The 16,159-nt window shown below is 60.3% G+C and overlaps 1 protein-coding gene and 1 long non-coding RNA gene across 6 annotated transcripts; one reads left to right on the top strand and one right to left on the bottom strand.

The window, feature by feature from the left end:
* The first annotated feature begins 350 nt into the window (after positions 1 to 350).
* On the top strand, positions 351 to 11,687 carry VPS9D1 (VPS9 domain containing 1). 5 transcript variants are annotated; one of them, XM_077754132.1, is made up of 15 exons: positions 351 to 499; positions 1,768 to 1,843; positions 3,846 to 3,938; positions 4,045 to 4,207; positions 5,567 to 5,678; positions 5,753 to 5,815; positions 6,160 to 6,212; positions 6,316 to 6,403; positions 6,606 to 6,691; positions 7,032 to 7,549; positions 8,478 to 8,607; positions 8,845 to 9,053; positions 9,318 to 9,414; positions 10,462 to 10,566; positions 10,880 to 11,687. In XM_077754132.1, the coding sequence occupies exons 1-15, from the start codon at positions 401 to 403 to the stop codon at positions 10,971 to 10,973; spliced, it is 1,986 nt and encodes a 661-aa protein (XP_077610258.1). In that variant the 5' UTR covers positions 351 to 400; the 3' UTR covers positions 10,974 to 11,687. The 5 variants fall into 5 exon arrangements, with proteins under 5 accessions (XP_077610258.1, XP_077610259.1, XP_077610260.1 ...); XM_077754133.1 differs by having other exon boundaries at positions 10,846 to 10,962; XM_077754134.1 differs by lacking the exon at positions 3,846 to 3,938.
* LOC144223409 (uncharacterized) lies at positions 5,675 to 7,492 on the bottom strand. Its single transcript, XR_013332686.1, has 3 exons — positions 7,371 to 7,492; positions 6,793 to 6,959; positions 5,675 to 5,846 (listed from the first exon to the last, which is right to left on the bottom strand). It is a non-coding gene; the product is annotated as an uncharacterized LOC144223409 (long non-coding RNA).
* Positions 11,688 to 16,159: the final 4,472 nt, after the last annotated feature.

The raw sequence follows: 16,159 nt of genomic DNA, 5'->3' as shown, positions 1-16,159 counted from the left end.
CAAGTGGGGACGGGCGGGGCGACGAGAGGGGCGGGGCGCGAAGGGAAGGGCGGGGAGAGGGGGCAGGGGCGCCCTGAAGGGAGCGAGGGGCGACGCGGCAAAGCCTAGGCGTTTGGCATGTCACGAACTTGGAACGTGGGTGCCGACTGTCGCACTTACGCGCTCGCAGCCACTTCGCGAGGCTACCTGCGATCGCCACCGCCCCTTCAGCAACGGGAGGTGAGGGCGAGGCGCGTTATGGCTGGGGCCGCCGGAAGTGCTGCCGCGTCGGCCCCGCCCCTTCCGGAGGTCCAGTGCTCGGGCGGTGCCGGCCCCCGCGCAGGCTGCGTTCCGGCCTCTGGGCAGCCTGTCCCGCCCTCGGCCACCGCCGCCGCAGCGACAGCCTTCCCTGTCCGGCGCCATGGCCGCTGCGGCCGGGGACGGCGCAGCGAAGCCGCTGCAGTGCGCCATGAAGCTGGCCAACGGGGCCATCGAGCTGGATACCGGCAACCGGCCCCGGGTGAGGAGACCCAAAACGAGGCGGGGGCGGTCGTCGCGGCGGCTCCGGGCGCCCCCGACCTGCAGCCTGCCCGGTGGGCGTGAGCGAGGGCGGGGCTCGGGTGTCTGCCTGTGACCTTGGACAGCTCCCAGCCCTCTCCTGAGGGGTTTTCCCGACGTCGGAGAGTAGGAATTAGAACCAGGGTTTGTCTGTAAAGGGTTTTCAGGAGGGTCTTTGAAGCAGCCCTCCAAAACATATTTGGCAAGAAATTCCATGTGTAACGTGTATTTTTCTGGGAAGACACTGTAGATTTAATCAGATTCCCCAAAGGGACGGAATCCTGAAAAGGCTCATTCGTGATGCCTCTTTCCAGAGGCCTTCAGAGCGTGTTTGGAAGGAAATGCGTGCAGGGTAGTGTGGCTTGTTACTGAGAATGGGTGTTAGTCCGAAAGGTGGCAGCCAGGTGGAAAAGCAGCCTGAGCCACCCGGCCTGCCCGAGGAGGCGGGAAGCTGCCAACGCCCAGGGAAAGTATCCTGGCCCCTCAATCTGCTGCCTCCCCCAAGCCAGTCTTCTAGGACAGCAGGTGTCCCCTCGAGTCAGAAACCCTATCTGGAATCCATTTTATCCAGAGGTGTAGATTTAAAGACGGTTCATTTGAGAACTGGGATGCAACAAAACACCATGTGGTGGTTCCAAATGCCTTGTGTACCGAACACGGTCACACCCTTGAACCTGGCACTATTCTAGTGTTGTAGATTGCTGTGCCCAAGGAGTACCTGTTCTGGACTTCAGGAAGGGGGTTTCCAAGAACCTAAGCCAGAAAGTGATTTTTTTAAGATTAGCAACAATCACTCCCTCATTTACCTCCTGGATTTTTTTTTTTTTTTAAGCCACTGAATAAATAGGCCCTGAGTTGCACAGGAAGGAAACTTGTTACACAGAGTAAAAAATGACAGCAACTGCTGTCCACTGCTTCAGCTGGCCCACTGAAGGAGAATGTCTTTTCTTCCTGTGCTGGAGAGAAAGGCAACTAGAGGAGGGTTGGGTGCCCAGCTGGGCCTTTTTTTCCCTTTGAGTCTTAGAGGAGAGGAATATTGTCAGTCCAAACACAGTATTACTGACTAGACCCGAGGAATTACCAGCTAACTGCCTCAGGTTAGATGCCTCAGGCAAATCTCAAGAGGTAAGCAACACAGTTTCTCTGTTTCCCACAAGGGCAGGAGACAGGCATGATGGATTGTTGGCCACTGCTGGCCTGACCCCTGCCATCTCTCTTCCCTGCTCATAGGAGGCATATACGGAATACCTGAGGAGCATCCACTATATCTCCCAGGTGCTGCTGGAAGAAGTAGAAACCACCAGAGGTAAAGATCTCAGCCTCACTGCTCCTCCCATGCTGAACAAATTATGGACCGCTTAGCCCTCGGTGGGTCTGGGGCCTGGGGTCGTCCTGTGTCGTCCCCATTGGTCATTAGTAGGAGGTGACCGGGTGAGCACTCAGCAAGCGTGAGCTGTCACAGCGCGATGCGGGAGCAGGCAGGGATGTGTGTTGTCAGAGGATGGAAATGGAGATTGGACACAACCCCAGCCTGGGAAGGAATGAGCTGCATAAAGGTCAGGGCCCGGGGGCGACACGCCCAGCAGAGGGGTGTGCGAAAGTGCTGAGGTGAGAGTGGTGCCGAGTACAGGGAAGAGTAGGTACAGCCGGCACAGGCATGGCCTCGCGTGGAGCTGCATTGTTGTGGTGTAAGAGGTTTTGTGGGAGAGGGGCCAGCATGGCGGCAAAGCCTCTGGGAGCCCCCACAGTGAGGACAGCAGCGGTGACACCATGGAGACGGAAGGAGTGAAGGCCTTGGGGATGTTCTTTAAAGGTGGACCTCACAGATGTGCTGGGTGAGCCCCTGGTTGGTGGGGCAGGGGGTGGAGACAGCCCCGGAGGGAACAGTGAGCTGCTGGAGGGCCACCATGGGTACAGGGTTGGCATGGGGGTGGGCAGCAGCAGGGTCGTGTGCACAGAATCAAGGTCTCCATCGCGAGCGCGTTCTGTTTGAGGCGCTGAGCACCCTGACTGATGCAGGAACACGATGGTTAGGAAGAGGTAGGGGTCGGCAGAGTCAGAGCTGCCCAAGAGAGCCAGTGAGCTTAGCAGAGCTCCGGGCGTCCCCAAGATTGAAGACTGGGGGGCAGACACGGTAGTACACCCAGGGGGATGTTCTGGAAGAGCAAGACCCTGAGAGGTCGAAGAGTCCTCAGAGAAGGGTTTGACCTGAGGGCATGAGTGGGGGCAGTCTCGGTGGGAATCAGGTGGCAAAACTAGAGTGTGCTGAGGGGCAGTCTCTCAAAGGAGCAGTAAGTGGCCCAGAAACTAAGGCTGGGGGCGTCCAGGGAAGAGTTCTGAGTGGCAGTTCCTACAGCAGCTGCTAACACGAGTGATCCCCAGAAGAGGGGACGCAGGACCCAGGGATGAGGTCAAGCGCAGCCAGAGGCCAGGAGGCAGGCAATAAAGTTGTCTCTCTGAAATGGCCCACGGCCACTACACGGCCCACCTTGAGGAAGGGCTGTAAGTACAGGTAAAGGCCTTGGTGAGAAAAGGCCCGTAGGAAGGGAGAGAGCTCCGGCGGTCCAGTTGAGATGACAGGACACTCAGATGCTGGGCCGGCTGAGCTCAGAGCTCCCACAGTGTCAGGAGGTAAACCCAGGGATGGGGCGCCTGGGGGCTCAGTCGGTTAAGCGTCCGACTTCGGCTCAGGTCATGATCTCACAGTCTGTGAGTTTGAGCCCCACATTGGGCTCCGTGCTGACAGCTCAGAGCCTGGAACCTGCTTCCGATTCTGTGTCTCCCTCTCTCTTTCTGCCCCTCCCCTCATGCTCGGTGTGTCTCTGTTTCAAAAATAAATAAGAACACTAATTCAAAAAAAAGCTCGGGCTGCCTGGGGGGCTCAGTCAGTTGAGCGTCCGACTTCGGCTCAGGTCATGATCCCGCAGTTCGTGGGTTCAAGCCCCGTGTCGGGCTCTGTGCTGACAGCTAGCTCAGAGCCTGGATCCTGTTTCAGATTCTGTGTCTCCCTCTCTCTCTGACCCTCCCCTGCTCTCTCTCTCTCTCTCTCTCTCTCTCAGAAATAAATAAAACATTTAAAAATTTAAAAAAAAAAAAAGAAAAAGAAAAGGAGGTAAACCCAGGGCAGATGATCAGAAATGAGGAGGAGGTAGGATCACCTAGAAGTCAGAGATGAGGACGGGGCGGGGGTTGGCGACCCGGGAGGGGGAGATGAGGAAGGGATGAACTTGTCCTTGTTTTTGTCTCAGCAAAAATCTATTTAATAATAAAGGTGACAGTGACCAGCTTTTTTGTCTCTTGATCCCCAGAAAGTGGGGAACCTGTGGCCCCGGACACCTCAAAGATGCTGAAGCTGGCTGAGCAGTGTCTGGAGAGGGCCCAGTCAACAGCTGCCAAGCTTGGTGGGTCGCCGGCTCCTGGGCCATCGCCCCACCCCCCACCCCCCACGGCTGCATCTCCGTGGAACGCTGGGCTCCAGGCTGACCCTTGCTTATGTCTGTCTTACAGGGAAAACATGCCTGAAGCCAGCCATGCCTGCGGCTGCTCCTGTCCCCTCAAGTACCAGCCGACATCGCCGGGTGTACTCAGATGAAGGGGGGAAACTCTCTCCATTTCTGCCACCCGAAATCTTCCAGAAGCTTCAGGTGGTAGAGTCACAAAGTTCTAAGAAGTAAGCTGGGGCAAAATGGAAGGTGGGCTGAGCCTGGGTTTGAACTCCCGGCAAAGTGAGCTAACCACAGTGAATTTAGTTAAAATGGGTCCCAGAACTGAAATACCCTTGGGCTTGACAAAAGCAGATGCAAATCCCCTTCGGACAAAAGCATCTTCGACGTGCACAAATGACACGCATTGAGAAATAACCAAGCACAGAAAGAAACCAGAAACTTACAGAGTAATGGCTGAAAGAGACCTGCAGAGTACTCAGAGGGACTTAGGCACACACCACAAAACAACCGTGCTGTCCTTATTCACGAAAGTAAAAAGCAAGGTTGAAAACAGCTGCAAGGAACAAAAAGCCATGAAGTATAACTCAACAAATAAAGAACCACATAGAAAGAAAACAAAAAATATAATGCCAAAATTATTTTTAAAAACTAATTGGAAAGAATAACAATAAATTATTTTCTCCAGGGAAAATACATACGCGCACACAGACACACGTGGTCAGGTTTATACCAACAGAGCAGACGTAGTTGAAGAAAGAATGAGCGAATTGGTTGAAAAATCAAAAGATACCCAGAATGACGCTCATGGGGGAGGAAAGAAAAGACAAAATCTGAGAGAGAGAGAAGATCTCACACGAGATTACTGGAGTTCCAGATAAAGAGAAGAAAGCAAGCGGAAGAGAGGCATTATTTGAAGAGAGAATAGTATATAAGCTTCTGGAACTGATAAAATTCGCTGAGACGCGACAGAAGAACCCCCAGGAGGAAAAACAAGCCGGGGTCCTCCTGGCCGTGCTGCGGCCAGGCTGTGAGGGCCGCTGGACTCAGAAGCCTCCAGGCCCGTCATTTCTGCATGTGCAATCGTGGGGCAGGGCCGAGCAGAGGACTTTGTCCCAAGACACACTTTCTCTCCCGAGTCGGTGTCCTCACAGCTAACCCTCTCCTACCGTGGAAGCGTGAAGACATGTGACACCAGCGGTTTGGGTGGGAGCGTGGGGGGTGGCTCTCGACAGCTATTTCTGATGAGTAGGCCTGGGTCTCTTTCACGGGCGGCGGAAAGAGGTTGGCTGTTTGGTTCACATGATGTCTGTAAAAAGGTCCGTGTTATCGCCAAACGCGTGGAACTGATTTGCGACAAGCACAGTGTGCAGGCCTCAGGAGGCCCGGCGGCTGCAGGCCCAGGTTTCGGGGACCGGGGTCTCCGGCCCACTCCAGACCTGCTCCCTCCTTTCCATTTCCTGCCTGCCCCCATCACCGCCTCCTCACCTTACGGTCTCAGAGCACAGTCAGGGAGGGCCCTCAGAAGGTCACAGAACATTCTAGGGCTTCTGGGGACCCGGACAGCAGCTTGTCTCCATTTGCAGGGAGCTGACACCTCTGGAGGAAGCCTCCCTGCAGAATCAGAAGCTGAGGGCCGCCTACGAGGCCCGGATGGCCCGTCTGGACCCCAGCCAGGCCATGCAGAAGACATCTCTGGTGAGCGGCTTCCAGGGAGGGTCTGGGTTGGTGGCGGAAGAGGAATAGGCCTTATTTTCTCCTTTCCTTCCTAGACCCTGTCCCTGCAGCGGCAGGTGATGGAGAACCTTGTGATCGCCAAAGCCCGGGAGGAGACCGTATCCTTTCCGCCATCCCTGGTGTCCTGAGCTGAGGGAGAAGGGGGTGAGGTGGGAAGTAAAGGTGCCAGGGGCGGAGTGTGGGACAGAACTCTTCCAGCTTCAGAGAGACCTACCCTTGAGGGGTGGCTTCTGCCCTCCCGGCCTTTACACAGGCCCTCTGTCCCTCTCAGCACCCATGGGCTCCTCCCCACCCTTCTGGTCGGCGAGGGCTTGCCTCCTTCCCTGAGCGAGCGCCAGTCGCGAGGCCCTGCTGCCTCCTCTGCCCGGCCCTGTCCCGCCTGACCGTACCTCCTGGCGGCCGGGTCCTCAGGACAGACACAGCCTTGACCCTGCTGACCCAGCTGCAGAGGAAGATGGAGGAGCGCCGGCTGCGGCTCCAGGAAGCGGCCGACAGGTGCGTCTCCTCCAGTAGGTCCCGGGGCAGCCGAGAGGACTGGTGGGGACCCCGTGACCTGCCTGCCCAGCCCTGAGGCCCCCAGCCTCGTCTTTCTCCCCAGGAGGTTCTGCAGTCAGGTCGCCCTGACCCCGGAGGAGCGGGAGCAGCGGGCCCTCTATGCTGCCATCCTCGAGTACGAGCAAGACCACGTGAGTCCGGGCAGCTGGGCGCGGGGGTGGCGTCACAGGTTGCTATTCTGGGGGCGGGGGGGGGTCCCCGAGGCCTGTTGGCGTTGGGTCCTCCCTGTGCCCCAGGGAGGACGTGGACAGTGTGGCGCTGGCCTGGGGAGCAGCCCTGGCAGCGGCGGATGTGGGGACCCCGCCATGCTCTCCAGACACTCCTGCCCTACAGGACTGGCCAAAGCACTGGAGAGCCCAGCTCAAGAAGAGCCCGGGGGACCTGTCGCTAGTGACCAGCCTGGTCTCCCACCTGCTCAGGTACGAGGGCCTCTCCCCCCTACCCCCTACTTGGCCCTGACAGCAGCCGAAAGGATCAGAAAGGAAGGGACGAAGGGGAGGCCAGGGGTGGCTGTACGCACCGCACTCAGGCTCCCTCGGAGGCGCCGGGGCTGCAGGTGTCCCATCCAGCTGCCCTCAGGGTCTCTGAGCGGCCTTCTCAGGGGGCGGGTCAGACTTGATGTGCCACGTTCACTCTCAAGGAAGCGATTGGAGGGTTGCTCTCCGAAACGTGTCCCGCGGGGCCGTGCTGTAGGCGGGTGGACGTCAGGTGAAGGCCGGCCTCGGTCCCGCAGCCCCACGCCCCCTCTTCCGTGCGCAGCGTTCCCGACCACCCCATCTCGCAGCTCCTGAAGAAGCTCCAGTGCGCGGTGTACCGGGCGCTCTACCCCGTCGTGAGCAGGGGCGCCGTGGGCACCGCTTCCGCCCCCGGCTGCTGCTCCCTGTCCCCGGACGCCGACGGGCTGCGGGCTCCTGGGAGCCGGCGGCTCCGGCCCTCGCAGAGTCTCTACTGTGTGCTCTCCCCGGCGGAGCCCAGCCCAGCCCCTCGGCCTGCAGACGGCACCCACGCCAGCCCCCCCAGCCCCCCGCTGCACCCCTGTCCCGCAGAGGGAGGGCCAGACGGCAGCCTGGGCGGGCCCCCTTCACCCCCGGCACACACCTTGACGGGCGCACAGGGCAAACACAGCTCCTTCGAAGACCTCGAACACTTCCTGGCCACTTCTGAGGGGTGGGGCCGGGGGCGCGGGAGGCCGCCTGAGCTCCAGACCTCAGGCGTGAAGACGGAGCCGCTGTCGCAGCAGCTGAAGAGCACTGTGAAGGACATACACAATGCCATCGGTGAGGGCCAGCGTGCCCGCAGCTCGGGTGTGGGGGGAGGGAGCTGCTCGGGCTCTGGAGCCTGGACCCGGCACAGAGCTTTTCACAGGCCGAGGACAGGCCCCGGGGAGGACCGGCCTTCCTCTGATGGTGGCCAGCCAGGCCTGGTCTGCAGAGCCCTCTCTGCCCTTCCCCGGGCAGCCGGGAATGCACCCTGCTCTGAGAGCAGCTGGGCGCACGGCGGGCCCGAGGGCTCCCCGTCCTGGGTCGTCTCCTCGCTGGGCTGCATGGAGAAGGCAGCCTGCCTCATTCCAGCCCTCTGTTTGGGGAAGGGTCTGCTGTCAGAGCCTCTGGCTGCCGGGTGGTCCTGACTGGCCCATAGGGCTGGACTCCGGGCATTCCAAACCGAGGACCATTGGGTGTGTGCAGCCTGCTGCTGACAACGGGCTTGTCTCTTCGGCCTTTTCCATTTTTGAGCATAGTGTGTGGATTCCCTGAGGGTTGGGGCCCGGGGTGGCTGGTGACTTCCAAGGAGGAAGGCTTTCAGGGTTTCCTAAGAATCGGTGAGGGGGGCCCAGCAGGGCCCAAGCTCTGTGAGGGACGCTGGACGGGCTCCCACCTCCCTGGGCCTCAGGTCTTGCCTTTAAATGTGCTTCTCAAGTTCCTGAGGTTCCTGCAGTTTGGGGCGCAGACCCTTCAGAAGGAGGCTGCCCTTCGCTTTTCTCAGCCTGTCTTCTTGGTTCCTCAGGGGAGCTGGCCATGCTTCTGGCTCCTGAGTGCTCTGAGCCCAGGCCCCACCGACACGGGAGTGAGGAGCCTGCGGGGAGTGGGGGAGGTTCAGCCAGAGCACCGTGGCTCTGCCCACATNGGACCTCCGGGGGCTGCCAGCCTGGGGCCAGAGGGCCTGGCTGTCCCCACAGCGCCATCGTGCCGGCTCTGCTCCCGGCAGACAGGCTGCTCTCGCTGACTCTCCTGGCTTTCGAAGGCCTGAATGCGGCCGCCTCCAAGGACCGATGCCTGGCCTGCATCGAGGAGCCCTTCTTCTCCCCACTGTGGCCCTTGCTGCTGGCGCTCTATAGGTAGGACCCCAGCTTCAGCCCGCGGGGGCCTTCCCCACGCGCTGGTCCCCGAGGCACACTGTTGACCATGCTTCCGGCCGCCGCTTTACTCGAAGGCCATCCTCAGACGTTTCTGCTTTGCGAGAACTCCGTGCCTCGGGGCAGGCCGAGCTTTCTGTGGCCCTGCTTCCTGTGCTGGGGCAGTCCCCTGGGCGGCAGGTCCCCTGGGCGGCTGAGCCCAGCCTCTCTCTGCCCCAGGAGCGTGCACCGCCTCCGGGAGGCCGCCCTGAGCCGCAGCATGGAGCTCTACAGGAACGCGCCCCCCACGGCCATCGGCGTCCCCGCGAAGCTCCTGCCCCGGGAGCCGGGGGCCTCGGCAGCCGGCGCCTACCCCTACTGTGCTGCCGCCCAGGAGCTGGGGCTGCTGGTCCTCGAGAGCTGCCCGCAGAAGAAGCTGGAGTGCATCGGTGCGGGGGCTGCGGTTTGGGAGGACGGAGGGAGAACCGGTGGGATGAGGTCCCTTCCCAGAGGGGGGCCTGGGGTCTCCGCCTCTGAGGTGCACACTTCTTCCGGTCAAAGGCGGGTGTGTCTCACAGGACGGAAGCCGAGTGGGAGCAAGGTCTTCGGGAGGGAGCGTCCCAGCCCTGCTTGGCGCCACGGGTGACGGGTGGGGCTCGTTCTGGGACAGGATCCCCTCAGCCCCCTCCTGAAGCCTCACTTTTGCGCCCCAGTGCGGGTCCTGCGGGTCATCTGTGCGTGTGCCGAGGACTACTACCGGGCCCGGGAGGCCGCGTCTGAGGCCAGACCCCAGCTTGGCGCCGCAGCCATGTGAGTCCCAAAAGCCCACGGCCTGGGGTGAGCAAGTGAGGGGCTGCCTGCAGAGGCCTGGGGGAAGGGAGGGGCCGCCCACCCTGCCCCAGGGACCAGCGTCCTACTGAAGACACCTGCCATTTGAACCTGGTGGGTTCGCTGTAGCACCTACCTACCCCCGGGGCCTGGAGGCAGGTAGAAGTCAGCCGAGCGCGAGATCGGCAGGGAGGAGCTGCACCGGAGGAGAGGGAGACTGACGCCCACCCTCACCAACCCCAGCGCCAGGAGACAGGCCGTCAGCTACAGGGTCGGGGTGGGGGAGCCCGTTCACCAGTTACCCACACGGCTACTGTGTGGGTAGCTGTGGAGGAAACAGTTGTAGGACTGAAAGTGTGTCTGAGTCCGGGCCTCAGCCCCGCGTCACCTCTCTCCTCTGTGCGCCTGGGGAGCCAGAGCGGCGCGTGCTGTGGTTTGTCTGCGTCCCGCAGGTGTGTGGCGCCCAGGGCCCTGGGGGCGGGGCCGCAAGCCGGCGCTCCTGCCGTGTGAGGCCTTCCTGGTTGGTGGTCACACTTGAGCCACGGTCTGCCCCTCCCAGAGGCCCCGGCCTGCGGGCCAGGGTGTTGTGTGTCCCGCGGGGCCTCCATTTCCGCTCCCTGAGATGGCTCTCTGGAGGGCCACAGGGGCCTGGCTCCGATCCCAGGCTTCGGAAGCAGGCCGCCCGGGACAGGCGCCGTGCTCTCCGCTGCCCTGTGCCCCAGGCGTGGGCAGGCCGGCGGGGCAAGCCCAGGACACTTCCCCTGTGGGGACCTCCGCTGATCCAGCCACGGGCTCTGCAGCACAGGGTCCCCATTCAGGGACAGTCTTGCTGCCCGTAGTGGCTGCCAGTGCCGCTGACCTGAGTCTACTCCCAACTCCCCCATGCAGGCGGGCAGGAGGGGCGCAGGGAGAGCACCCGGCAAGCCCAGGACTACCCCGGAGGCCGAGCTGGGGGCTGCAGGGTTATGGGGATTGAGCAGCCACACTGGCCCCCGGAGCCTCCCGGCCAGCCGTGCCTCTACCCAACAGCGGTGCGGACGACCTGCTGCCCATCTTGTCCTTTGTGGTGCTGAGAAGCGGCCTCCCCCAGCTGGTGTCAGAATGCGCGGCCCTGGAGGAGTTCATCCACGAGGGGTAGGAGCCCCCAGCTGGAGTCGGGCCGGCGGGGGGCACGTGCTGCCAGCTTGCAGGGCCACGTCTACACCTGGCCCGCGGTCCCCTCTCCAGCTCCTTCCCACCGCCCGTTGCTCAGCACACTGCGTAGACAGGACCTGGGGGGCCATCTTTTGAGCACATCTGTCCGCAAGCCCAGCCTCCCTGACAGACCCCTGTGGGACCGGAGTGTCCAGGCCCTGCCCCCGGAGGGCAGACGCCCCTTCCACAGTGCAGGGCGCCTCTGTGCATCCCCGGCAGGTGACAGGCACCGCCCGTGCCTACCTCTGCACAGGTACCTGATTGGAGAGGAGGGCTACTGCCTGACGTCACTACAGAGCGCCCTGAGCTACGTGGAGCTGCTTCCCCGGGGGGCCCTGGGCAAGTAGAGGAGGACGGAGCCCGCTGCGGACGCCCCGGAGCCTCCTGCTCTGCCGGGGGCAGCAGGCCGCTGCGGTGCGGCTGGCGCTCGCGTCCTGCCCTGACGTCTGCCCCCCAGGAGCTTGAGGAGGGAGGCCCTTCCGCTCTTCAGAGGATACAGCTGAGCTGAATCGGCGCCTAGGAATGAGGCCCTTCTCTTTCCTCAGCCTCCGAGAGGCTTTGTGCAGGGAAACCAGAGCTGTGGACTCCCCTGGGCCCTGTACACCCTCACAGACCCCGCAGCTCCAGGGTAGGGAGGGGGCCGCAGGCCTGGCAGATGGCAGGTCTGCTTTCTCTCCCTTCCCGTCCCTGGCGACAGCTTCCAGGGCCCGTTTCTTGTTAGAAGAAGGGAGCGTCCCCGTCCCCTGCCTCTGAGGCCTGGGGCCCAGGTGGTTTGACACTATGCTGTTTACTTATCGGGCTGACCACGCCACCCTCCTCGGGAGCCCAGGCATCCCCAGGGCACCCGCCCACATCCGGGGCCTCTGAGCCGTGCCCACCCTTGGCAGTAGGCTTTGGACACCCTGGGGCCTTTGCCTGATTCCCACCCCCCGCGTGTCCCTTTCTGAGTCAGCGTGAACCGGAGGGTTAGCGCCTGCGTGCGGCACAGCGTCCACTCTGACTGTGAAGTGCCCCGGCAGCCACTGACACGGCCAGAAATAAAGAGGTCACTGATCGCTCTCTCTGCACAGCTTGCTTGCTCCCCACCCCACTGGCTGTGTGGAGACCCAAACAGGGTGACCACCTCCCCTGCTGACCAGCAAGAGCCAGACAGTCCCAGAGCCCACGGAGGTCGACCACCCCCGACCTCTGGGGGGCAGGAGAGGGATCTCCCTAGGGCTGCACCCTCTAGGACGGGACATGCTCTGTAGAGCCTAGTGGGCTGGGCAGGGCCTCTGGCCCGAAGGACCCTCAGGAAAACATCTGCATTCTCCAGATGGGAAAGACGCATGGGTGCTCTGAGTCGTAATGTGCGTCACCTCTGAAGAGAAAGCAGGCAGCCCAGCCCCAGCTTCAGGCAGCACCTGCCAGGGAAGGGGGGACCCCTGGCAACCTGAGTTGCCACTGAGACGGGTGGCTTGGGCCCACCCGGCCCAGAGGCTAGTCATGGGGGTAGTGTTCAGGTTCCCTGGTGAAAGGCTCTTCTGAAGGAGCTCAGTTGGTGTTTGTGGGGTACTCTGTGCCCGGCAATACTCTAAGTGCTCTGCAGGCTTATGCTCACAAGAATCCCACGAGAACCTGAGGCATGGGGAGGTGAAGGGCCTTCTCCAGGCTACGTCTTATGATGGCAGAGATGGGTGTGAGCTCAGCAGGCCCACTCTAGAGGCCTAAGGCACCTGCAGTCAAGACCCCAAGGTCAGGTGCAGGGCCCAGCAGCGGGCTGGGGCAGGCCTCTCAAGTCCCTGGGACGGCTGTCTTGTGTCAGGAGCTTTTGTAGCCTGGGGTCCCCTGCCCACCAGTGCCCCAAGAACAGACAGGCCAGCACCCACCCACTTACCTTGCTCTTGTCCCCCCTCCACCCCCCCTCCCCAGTCCCCCTGGCATTCTGCTTATGTTCCTGCGAGTGCAGACGTCTAAGAACTCCAGGCCTGGATGGGAACCCAGCCAGGCATGGAGCCGGGGGGGAGGTATAACCCTGCTCCAGGCCTCGGCATTGACGTCGCAAGGATGGGGTTTTAAAGGCCCCTTCATAGAGCAGATGGAGGGTGAAGGTGCGTCTTGAGCTAAACCGGACAGTGGAAGTGCCTGTTGACTTTACACTAGGGACCACGTTCTGGGGACGGGCCCGGTGAGGGCAGTCTTTTTGGCACCATTCCAGGCACTGCAGTCAGATAGGCTTGTGCTTAGGCTGCTTTTCCATGAGAAACTCTGAGCCCATCGATGAATAATCCAGTCTTCCCACTGGAAATCCTACAAATCAACATGAAAAAGGCCACAGTCCCAAGTAGAAAAATAGCAAAGACTAGGAACAGGCTGTCTACAGAGGAGGGAGATTGACTGATTGTTCGGTTGATGTGAGAGAAAGAGGGTGGGAGGGAGAGAGAGTCCCACAAGGCGGAGAAAGAGAGAGAAAAGCAGGGCACGAGCTCACCCGACGCGGGGCTCGAACTCACGAACTGTGAGATCATGACCTGAGCCAAAGTTGGATGCTTTAACTACTGAGCGACCCAGGCGCCTGGAGGAGGGAGTTTTAAAAAGCTAATTAGCATGGGGCGCCTGGGTGGCTCAGTTGGCTGGGCGTCCGACTTCAGCTCAGGTCATGATCTCACGGTCTGTGAGTTCAAGCCCCACATTGGACTCTGTGCTGACAGCTCAGAGCCTGGAACCTGCTTCCGATTCTGTGTCTCCCTCTCTTTCTGCCCCTCCCCTCTCATGCTCGGTGTGTCTCTGTTTCAAAAATAAATAAGAACACTAATTAAAAAAAAAAAGCTTGGGCCGCCTGGGTGGCTCAGTCGGTTGAGCGTTCCACTTCGGCTCAGGTCATGATCTCAGAGTTCGTGGGTTCGAGCCCCGCATCGCGCTCTGTGCTGACAGCTTAGAGCCTGGAGCTGCTTCAGATTCTGTGTGTGTGTGTCTCTCTCTCTGACCCTCCCCTGCTCACGCTGTTTCTGTCTCTCTCTCTCTCAGAAATAAATAAAACATTTTTTAAAAGCCAATTACCATAAAAAATGTTTAAGCCGGGGCGCCTGGGTGGCTTAGTCGGTTGCCTGTCCGACTTTCACTTAGGTCATGATCTCGCGGTTCGTGGGTTCGAGCCCCGCGTTGGGCTCTGTGCTGACTGCCAGCTCGGAGCCTGGAGCCTGTTTCAGTCTGTGACTCCCTCTCTCTCTGACCCTCCCCTGCTCACGCTGTTTCTGTCTCTCTCTCTCTCTCCTAGAAATAAATAAATAAATAAAACATTTTAAAAAAATGTTTAAGCCATAACAAATCAAGAAGTCCAAAGTAACACAGTGACAAGATAGAGGTCATGTGCACTGGGCGGTGGAAACCCGAAAGCTGAGCGTGGAGGCGTGCAGGTGCTGGAAACCGCCACACGGCGAGGGCTGTACTGGGCGGCAGAGTCAAGAGGCAGCAGCAGTCCTGAGCCACAGCAAATGCCAGCTGACCCCCTGACCTCGCGGCCCCGCTCCTGGATGTAGCCAAGGTCACAGGAAGACATGTATACAGATGGAGTTGAGACAGTGTAGCATCCATCCCCAGGAGGGGGGAGGGGAAGATGTGGTAAAGGTGCATGGTCCCAGCTATCTATTGCTGTGTGACAAACCATCCCAACGCACTGGCTTCTACACAACAGTCACTTTGCTTACGAATCTTCCATCTGGTAGAGTTCAGTGGGGACAGCCTGTCTCTGGACCCCCCAGCACCAGCTAAGCCAGCTTCCAGGTTGGGTGACCTATTGTTGGGGGCTAGAGTCATTTGAGCTTTGTCCACACATCTGCAGTGGATGCTTGTCAGCTAGGACCTCGGTCAGGGGTCAGACAGAACAACTACATTCTGTCTCCACTATGTTCTCAGACAGAACCGTGTGGGGCCTGTATTCAGTTTCCTGTGGCTGCCATAACAAAATCCCACAAACTGAGTTGCTTAGAACAACAGAAATCTATCAAAGTTCTCCAAGCCAGCAGTCTACATGCAAGATGTCGATGGGGCCATGTTCCCTCGAAGTGCTAGAGCAGAGTCCTTGCTTGCCTCATGCAGCTTCTGTCGGCTCCTACAGTCCTCGGCTTGTAGCTGTAGGCGGAGCCCTGTCTCTGCCTCTGTCACCACAGGCCTTCTCCCTATGGATCTGTGCTAACCTTCTCTCTCCTCATAGCAGCACCAGCCATATTGGATCTAGGGTCCGTCCTGATCCAACATGACTTTGTCCTAACTTGATACATCTGCAAAGACCCTGTTTCCAAATATGCTCATGTGCCCAGGTTATAGGTGGGCACGAATCTGGGGGGACACTCAGTCCCATGAGAGGTCTCCTCGAGTGGCTGCCAGCTACCTCACAACATGATGGCTGGATTCCAAGAGCAAGCACCACGACGAGGTATTTTAATGATTCAATCTGAAAAACCAATCAATGTCTTTCCCATCCTTGTGTGGAAGCAGGTGCAAAGCTCTGCCCTGATTCAAGTGACACCGAGAAGAGCCACGCAGCACGGAGCACGGGCCTGGAGCCCCACACAGCGACAGAGACGGAGGCCAGACTCGAGGAAGCTGAGTGAGAGCAGAACACCCTGCACTTAGAGGTGAAGAGACAGTCCCGCACGCTGTGCAAGATGTGCACCGAGGACGCCTCTTCACCACACTTAACGGTCGTCTTTTAGGGGTGGGGGCTATGGCCCTGGGTAAACGCAACTTGAGGGGCCTCGCATCCGAAGACCGCGGTGACTTCAGCAATGAACTGAAGAGGGTGGTTAAGCTCAACCTTCTGCATATAAGCAGAATATGACCAGAAGCTACCTGTCCCTCAGGTGTGGCGTGCCCCGACGGCGGGGCTCAGCATACAGTCAGTGAAATACCGCCATGCTGAGTGGTGGTGGGCAAAATGCCTCAAGGAGATTGTTACCGTAGTTCTTCTGCTTTGTTACTGTATTTCTTCTAAAAGTCCCACTTGAGGCTCCAAAGACAATATTGCAGGGCACTGTAGAGTGAAACCTCTTAAAGAGACATTTTTCCTCAGGCAAGGCCAACCGTGCCCTGGAGAGGTGAGGGGCCCAGAGGCCAAGGAGCAGAGCCTGCCGGGGCCGGCAGGGGCCGGGGGTGGTCAGGTTCTACAGAAGACCTTCCTTGCATTGAGTCGGGACTCCCGAGGACTAACTGTCTCCCATCCCTCCTCCACCCAAGTGGCCTTAGCACTGAGCAGAGCCCAAAGCAGAGCAAGAACAAACGTCCCCAGGGAGCGGCCGCCCTGCTCAGCTCCGCCAGCCACGGCCCAGACGCCTGGAAACGGCGCTGGCCGAGTCAGGACGCGGCCTTCACCCGGCCTCGGGGACCCCCAGGTGATAGGGGAGGCCGCCCCGCCCACCCGAGGCTGCTGCTCCGACCGCGGCGAAGCTCACCTCGTGGAGCGCTGGGCCGGAGCTGGGACGCTGGAGCAGCACCCGCGCCCTCCCCCGGCCGGAGCTCCAAGGGCCCGGCTCGGAGGGGCGGCCGCTGGGCGCCC

The sequence above is a fragment of the Crocuta crocuta genome, unplaced genomic scaffold (assembly GCF_008692635.1).
Source record: "Crocuta crocuta isolate KB4526 unplaced genomic scaffold, BGI_CrCroc_1.0 scaffold61, whole genome shotgun sequence".
NCBI classification, from domain to species: Eukaryota; Metazoa; Chordata; class Mammalia; order Carnivora; family Hyaenidae; genus Crocuta; species Crocuta crocuta.
The sequence above is the reverse complement of the archived record's forward strand: the minus strand, read 5'-3'. Positions and strand labels throughout refer to the sequence as shown.

Coding starts and splice junctions, on each gene's coding strand:
- VPS9D1 (XM_077754132.1), top strand. CDS start 401: ATGGCCGCTGCGGCCGGGGACGGCGCAGCGAAGCCGCTGCAGTGCGCC. Junction 9,054..9,317: donor GAAGAAGCTGGAGTGCATCG/GTGCGGGGGCTG, acceptor TTTGCGCCCCAG/TGCGGGTCCTGCGGGTCATC. Junction 9,415..10,461: donor CAGCTTGGCGCCGCAGCCAT/GTGAGTCCCAAA, acceptor TCTACCCAACAG/CGGTGCGGACGACCTGCTGC.